An 8,746-nucleotide genomic window follows, 5' to 3' on the forward strand; every position below is an offset into this window, starting at 1 on the left:
ATAAAGACCTTAAAATAGCACTTTCATTATGGGAAACTTATTGTCTAATTACATGAGTAACAAATGATATAATCCTGACTTCAAACAGTAACTGCTTTGATGAAAATCTGATCATCATTGTTTGTATACTCAGTTTCAGCAAACAGACACACAAACACATGCATATAAATAAACATAAAGTTTGCACTAAAAAATACATCATATGCATAAAGGATTTTGTAAGGATAGAAATTAAGATCATAATGACAAATTCGTTTGCATATTCAATTTCAGAAACAACAAGTGTTTTTGAAACACAATGTCCCCCTATATGACGTTTGACCTTGAAGGATGGCCTTGACCTTGACCCTTCACCACTCAAAATGTGCAGCTCCTTGAGATACACACGCATTTCAAATATAAAATTGCTAGCTTCAATATTGCAGAAGTGACATTACATGAGCAATTTTGACCCATATATTTGACCTTGAAGGATGAACGTGACCTTGACCTTTCACCATTCAAAATGTGCAGCTCCATGAGATACACATGCATGCCAAATATCAAGTTGCTATCTTCAATATTGTAAAAGTATTCATAAAATAAGCAATTTGGGCCACATATATTTGACTTCTGACCTTGAAGGATGACCTTGGCCTTGACCTTTCACCACTCGAAATGTGCAGCTCCATGAGATACACATGCATGCCAAATATTAAGTTGCTCTCTTCAATATTGCAAAAGTATTCATAAAATAAGCGATTTGGGCCACATATATTTGACCTCTGACCTTGAAGGATGACCTTGACCTTGACCTTTCACCACTCAAAATGTGCAGCATGAACACATGAACACAAGCATATACACAAAAGAGAGTTAGCACACAAAAAACAACAGACACATGTATACAGGACATTATTAGGATATCAAAGTGTTGTCAAGAACACTCGGCATGATATGTCAAAACAGGAAATTTATAAAAACACAAATCAGGTTTATTATATACAAACAACTTGAACACAAGCATATATACATACAGAGAGTAAGCACACAAAAAACAACATCATATGCATAAAGGACAATATTAGGATATCAAAATGTTGTCAAAAACACTCAGTATGATATGTAAAAAAACAGGCAATTTATAAAAACACATATCAAGTTTATTTTATACATTATTTTGTTTAATTTTCTGTGACAATATAATCTACAACTATGAACATATTTTGGGAATTATTTGAACATTCTCATGTTGGTTCAGCATCTTTAACTATAATATTATTTCTATACTATAATTATTATTTAAATGACTGAAGTTAAGTTTTGTTTTGACAAGACGTCAAGAGAAAAGTAAAATAGACAGGTAATATTCCCACTGATCCGAATTAAAAAAAAACAAGCTCAGAGCCTGGTATAACGTAGATAAAAACATAAGTCAACATCAAGATAAAACAAACCTTTGTAAGTGAATAGTATTTTGCCAACAAAGATGTCATAAACGTTAAATATTAAGGCCTTAAAGTGAAACTTTATCTGCATGTATACATGATATTTTTATTAGAAAGGGGCGTAACTGTGTTAGCAGAGGAAAGCTCTTAAGCACGTGCATAGCACAGGTGGTTAGCGTGTGGCTATGATATTAATTAGTGAAAACATCATTTTGAATGATAAATAATCATATTATAACGAAAAATTAACTTTTCTGAAAAAAAATATTTCACTATCAAATATATATATAACAAGGTATGCAACTCAAAATCAGCCCAAAACGGGGTGCATCGCTTTGAACAGCCATATCTTCATCAATTTTGCAGCGATTTTCACGATTTCGGTCTTATTCAACGCAGAAATGAATTTCCTTTCTGGAAATGTATATGTCTTGCAATATTTTTACAAATGCTGGGTCACTTTTAAGAAATAACACGATACACAACACGCATGACCCAGTTGACAGTGATCATGCTGTCTTTAAGACTGAAATCTTCACGGAGTAAAGGGCAACTTCCCTATAAAGTTCATGTAGTTCGATACCATAATTCAATAAAACGTATGAAAAAACATTATTACCGTTCTTGTCGTTACATTCTGCATCAAGACTAACTGTCCAGCGCCGTTTGAAACCTTTGTTTACATACATTTCAACTAACTGACATTTTAAACATACGAGTGATTTCATTGGTCCAATGCGGAGGTGTGTCTTTACAACTGGAGATTTCATTCATAAAGAATACATGATCACTGTCAACTGGGTCATGCGTGTTGTGTATCGTGTTATTTCTTAAAAGTTGACCCAGCATTTGTAAAAATATTGCAAGACATATACATTTCCAGAAAGGAAATTCATTTCTGCGTTGAATAAGACCGAGATCGTGAAAATCGCTGCAAAATTGATGAAGATATGGCTGTTCAAAGCGATGCACCCCGTTTTGGGCTGATTTTGAGTTGCATACCTTGTTATATATATATTTGATAGTGAAATATTTTTTTTCAGAAAAGTTAATTTTTCGTTATAATATGATTATTTATCATTCAAAATGATGTTTTCACTAATTAATAGCATAGCCACACGCTAACCACCTGTGGTGCATAGCATGATAGGTAGCTATACTTGATATGAAAGCCACAGTATGTTATGTATCGATATTATATTTAAACATTATTGTATATTATTTAAATTATGATATATTATTTGCCAAATATATCTGTTATTTTACACGCAATTAATTAGTAATAACTTACTAACTTTTTCTGTGTCGTTCAATGTGTATTATTTCAGATAAAATATATATTTATTTTGGAAGTAATAATTAGGATGGATACTTTTGATAGTCATGCAGCATGGGACCACATTTCATACGATGACCGATACACACATAGTTTGCATAGGTCCTTGCTACATACGATAACGTAGTAATTACTATGTGTGACTAGTGAGATGCTACTTTGTTTCTTGCACTGGTGACAGACTCGGAATAGGATTTCTTCGGCCACGGTTTTTCTAGCCAGGTTTTAAACTCGGAATGTTTTATTTGAGTACCTTGTTGATTTCCCTTGAATAGCGCAAATATTTTTCCTTCAAAGGACCACGACCTTTCGACACTGCTTGGTTGTTTCAGGCGCACGGACGCCAGCACATCTGCGTTCAGTTTGGTAAGGTCTTCGTTCACATAGATGCCTAATCCCTTAAATAGCTTCGCTTTTTGTAGAATGTCAATTTTAGTTTGTCGCCGTACAAATTTCACAATTACAGGTCGATTTGAGTTCGGTTTGAATTTTCCGAGCCTGTGGGCGATGTCTATATCATTAGGCACCATGGAGATGCCCAGATGCGTATGCACAAGGTTGATTATTTGGTTTGTCACCGACACCGAGGATTGACGGTCCTGGTCATCTGGAACACCAGCCATTCTTAGGTTGACAGTTGCAGAAATTATATAAACGCCGTCTCGTAAACTTTGTGCACTTGAAGTCTGTTTTGATCAGAAAGATACTAAATACAGATATTCGGCGATATTATTGTGGTATGTCAATCATCGATTTTTAATATGTTTTCAACATTTGCATGATAAGGACCAATTTTGATAAAATTAATTAGAAATATTTATCCATTTAGACCAGTTTATTAAGCATGAGCACAATAATTCACTATACTATAATTATGCAATTAAATAAGATTCGAGTATTGCCGGCTGACCTATATGCATGTTTCTTGTGTTTTTCTATTCTGTAAATATAGATATCTGAGTAATAATATCACATAAAGCAAAATAAGCCACGAAATCTGGCGCAACACCCCGTAATTGATTTGCTTGTGATGTAGCTAAGAACTGCGCAGAAAAAAGGCATCCGCTACTTTTTATCTCATAGAGCTAACTTTTGATCGTTCATAAACATCGACCACAATCAACGCCGTATATCTTTTTTTAAAGATATTTCTTGTTTCTTCTGCTCTAGAATTTGTTAGACCCCTTGGTTTCAAAGCACTTAAAGGGTAAAAACTTCAAAATGCATATTTTTCTAGTATAATGACAATTTTGGCTAAGTTGTAATTTCTTGTGTAAATCTGTACTTATTGTTTTGTCACATTTGTTATCAGTTTGTAGCAAATTAATCTATAATGGGAACTATTACTGATAAGTCATCTTTGAGAAATTCCCTGCAGATATTGATCATTGCAGTGTGTAACTTTTTACCACTCAGCTTTCTTAGCCAGGTAGTGTCTGATACAGTTAGAAAACCAGCATGAGTTGCCCTGAACAAATTGATAATGACCACAGACTGACAGAATCATGATTCCTAGGTACTTAATTACCCTCTCACTGTGCTCTTTGCCAGATGTTTATATCAGTGGTCAGTAATACAAGCTAGTTTAAGTGTTTGATATATTTTATTTCACAGAAGGAGTATTAAATGCATGTTTTTAACAATTAACAAAACTATGTAATTTAAATGGGAACTTCATATCAAAACAAGATTCCATAATAATTCACTCTATATAATCATATTTTAGATATGTTAACACATATCAAATAGATACTCTATGAAAACAATAAAGAAATAATTTCAATTATAAGTTTCTGGAGATAGAAATCAGAATCAAAATAACCTTCAAAGTCAAGATTTACGTTTCTTATTTGCAGAGTTCATTTATTAAGATTTAATCATTTTCAGGCTTTATGTATTAAAACGATGTCAGAAAATTGAAAAAAAAACGGTAATGAATGATACACAATATTAATGAAATGAAATATAAAATCGATACATTTTCATATTTCTCAATTGTTTAGTGTAAAACAGCCTACTGTTGAATAATATGTTTATAAAATTATATTTAAGTAAACGGCAATACGTTTAGTTAATTGAATTACAACCAATGTGTGTCATCCTGACCGGAAATAAGCGTTTGTCGAATAAATATTTCCGCATTACATAAGTGCTCACAAAGTAACATAACCCGTAACCATCCCGTGACCGGTTCACTTGCGTATGCAAACGAGACCGCAATACCACACCTGGATACGACAGTTGAGTTCGAAAATGGTTTGGATCGGTAAAAAAACATGGCCGCCAAGGGGGGGGGGTATTTTTGCTTATATTTATATACATAGTAGTTAAAAAGCTTGTGAACACTCTAGAAGTCACATTTTTTGCCTAATCATCATGAAATTTTGTCAAAACATTAGCTATGTCGATGTCTCGGACGAGTTAGAAAATGGTCGTGATACGTGGAAAAACATGGGCACCAGGTGGTGGGGCAGTTTTCTTATATGTATAAAGTGAAAACATGTGAACAGTCTAGAAGACACATTATCTTCATAAAATTTGGACATATCTTGGAAGAGTTCAAAAATGGTTCAGGTCTGTTAAAAAAAACATGGCCGCCAGGGGGCCATTTGTTGTTCATTCTTCATGAAACTTGGTTAGAACATTATTGTGTTTCATTGATATCTTGGGCTGCAAAGAACAGGTCATTTCTTTTTATCAAAGGTGAGCGACTTTGTGCCTTTCAGGCCCTCTTGTTAATAAATAGATTAAGTAGCACTTCTATCTAGTTTGTGCTTTTAATATATATGTTTATAAGAACGACCCTTTATGCCTCAGAGGAAAGCATTTTAGCCGATAATATTAGAGCAGAAATGAGACCTAATTGAGGCTGAAATTGGATTTTAACAGGAGTGAAATTGGGGCTGAACATTTTAATGCTGGTTATTACTTAAAAGGTATGACATTTTACAGAAAAGAGCTGAAGTAATAAATGGGCTGAACTTGCATATTTAAAAACCATCACTCATATATAAAAATCCACCTAACAATTGTATGGATTTAGAACACATACTAAAGATAAGTACAAAAAAATAACCGTTTAAAAGTTCGTATCAAGGTTAGTAAACGTTAATATCTGCATTAGGTTAAACTTATCTAGAAGCTGTACATGTATCCTCTTTGGAATTTGCTTAGATATTTATTGAAAAATATTGTGGAATAGAACATACTCTAACGTAAACGAACTGCTAATAACTATCTTATGTCTCTGCATTGCAAAATGTACTATTGGTAATTTGTTTAGTTTAACAACCGTAACATGTTTTTGTGTGATTAACAGCTGCAATGTTGATCTTCACGGAGAGTTGTCGGTCCTTGCTCTCACATACAATCTTTGCCATCGCAAGAAAATCCTACCAGATTTGGTAGGATTTTATTATAATGTTATAAGTATTTTATTCTGAAAAGTAGTATAATTTTCTTTTACATTTTGAAAATAGTGCATAAGTTTAGGTTCAAATTAAAAATAATAAACTAAATTTAAAAAAAAGCAAAAAACAACGGTTACATTATTGTACCACGTTTCTAGGCTATCATGTCGTGGTTGGTTATGAAGGCAAGGATTTTATGCAGCTTTGCTGGTTCCGTCAAATCTCTGTGCGGAGGTTACTGCAATGTTCGTTCGGTAACCAAAGTTCAAATTGTTTTTATTTTCAGTGTGGTATGATCTTTCAAGAATACAAGATAACACATGTGCAAGGGATTTGATATACCACTTAAAATGTAATGTTTATATTCTTCAAGTATTTTTTTAAACTCCAATATTGACTAACATATTATAAAGTCAATATTTGATTGATCAAACTTTATCTCCATTAATTTAACTAGTATTTGAAGGATTTCAGAAACATAAGTAAACGGATAATGTTTTGCAAAGCTGAAAATGTACATAATCAAATATTCTTTTCATTTTCAGTTCGTCGCAAATTAATTAGAACACAATATTATACTGTTATACTTTTTTTCTATATATGTGGCACTTAACGCCATAATTATTTCGTTAGATTATGTCCTAGTTACTAGCGGGTAAATTAAATATTGTTTTTGTAGACGCGTTTGACCGTCACCCTAGTCAGTGCTCTTGTCAACGTAAGTACGGCGCATAAAAAATTAAACACACGCAAATGCAGCAACAGACAACAGACAGACAGACAGACGGTTGGACAGACAGTCGGACAATCGGACGGACGGGCGGACGGACGGTCGGTCGGAAGGACAGACAACAGACATACAGGCAGGCGGACGGATGGACGGACGGACGGTCGGACGGACGGACGGATAGCAGACAGACAGGCGGACGGACGGGCGGACGGACGGACAGCAGACAGACAGACGGACAGGCGCACGGACGGACAGACAGACAGATGAACGATCGGAAAGTCAGAAAATAAATAATAAGGCACAATAATTAACCAGAAGTTTTATTTTTGAATCACAACATTATTTGAAAAACAATCGTGTCGTCTTAACTTTACTCGGCCATGTATAAATATGTATAAATAACATTGCATGTGTTTATGTGTATACTAAGCCGATAATGTTAATGTTCTTGAGTGAAAAGCAAGTTGCATTCAAAAGCTCGTATAAAGAATCATGTGCCTAGCTCAGGTTCTGAATTTGTGTTATATTATGTCATACTTTGCAGAAAGTCTTCAGTATGGCGACCCAAACAACTGCCCTCAGTTTCACAGTTACCAGGGTACGTGCAGACATGCGAAAACAAATCGTTCCGTTTTTTGTGCCCGGTATATTTTTCTGCGGACCGTATATAATTTTTATCTCAGACGACATACTTACATTGTGCACCAAACGTGAGTGTTTTACTGATCGCAAACCATACATTATTAACGATAGGAAAAAATCCGCACTGACCCATTCGTTTTTATTGTTTGAACAATAAACCGGGAAAAACGATGAAGGTATTAATTATAATGAATAACTATAATGCACATATTAAAGGGGCCGTTTAACAGATTTTGGCATGTATTGAAGCATGTCATTAAATGCTTTATATTGATAAATTTAAACATTTGACATAAAAATCTCCTGTAAAAAACAAAATACAATTTAAAAAAGAAATAAAAATTAACCCTCAGCAGGGCTCGAACCACTGACCCCAGGAGTCCTGGAATAAAAAGTCTCCCACTTAGACCACTCGACCATCCATGCTCATGCTTAAATTGGATGTATGTTTTACCTATATAAGCAATTCCCAAAATATAACTACAACAGAACTTTCCAAAGTATTCAATCGTTTCGCGTCGCTTCAGGTTTTCAAATCGTCAAAAGATGCATATAATGGATATTTAAGAGCATGGTCAGTATTACTATTTCCTCAAAAATATCATAACAAAAACGAAAATTTGCGAATCTGAAACAACTTTTTTTAATTTTTTTTGTCAATTTACCAAAACGTTAACCGGCCCCTTTATGTGCTTTAAAAAAAGTAAGCTTATTATATATTCAAGCGTTTGGCTACTGTACGTATACAGGGACTTATAAATGAACTTAATAAGTAGGGGGAAACTTGAAGGCTTTAAACAAATTGAGCCGCGTTCTGAGAAAACTGGGCATAATGCATGTGCGTAAAGTGTCATCCCAGATTAGCCTATGCAGTCCGCACAGGCTAATCAGGGACGACACTTTCCGCCTAAACTTGATTTTCGTCAAGGAGGGACTTCCTTGAAACCAAAAATACCATAAAAGCGGAAAGTGTCGTCCCTGATTAGCCTGTGTGGACTGCACAGGCTAATCTGGGACGACACTTTACGCACATGCATTAAACTCAATTTTCTCAGAACAAGACACAATTAATATAATAAATAAAAAGAAGAAGAAAACAATACGCATTGAACTGATGGAACATTGTAAAGTCAGATTTGGTATTCTTAATTTACTTTAAGACGTATGCGCAACTATAAGAAACATTTTAGTATTTGTTTTA

The 8,746-nt window shown here is 34.2% G+C and overlaps 1 protein-coding gene across 1 annotated transcript in view; it reads left to right on the forward strand.

The window, feature by feature from the left end:
- The window catches only part of LOC127848934 (uncharacterized), a 33,651-nt gene that overhangs the window by 14,418 nt on the left and 10,487 nt on the right, over positions 1-8,746 (forward strand). Inside the window, exons 9-11 of the mRNA XM_052381661.1 lie at positions 6,460-6,525; positions 6,853-6,891; positions 7,448-7,501. Of these exons, the coding sequence (XP_052237621.1) occupies positions 6,460-6,525; positions 6,853-6,891; positions 7,448-7,501 (159 nt within the window). The remainder of the gene's footprint in view (positions 1-6,459; positions 6,526-6,852; positions 6,892-7,447; positions 7,502-8,746) is intronic.

The sequence above is a fragment of the Dreissena polymorpha genome, chromosome 10 (genome assembly GCF_020536995.1).
Source record: "Dreissena polymorpha isolate Duluth1 chromosome 10, UMN_Dpol_1.0, whole genome shotgun sequence".
NCBI classification, from domain to species: Eukaryota; Metazoa; Mollusca; class Bivalvia; order Myida; family Dreissenidae; genus Dreissena; species Dreissena polymorpha.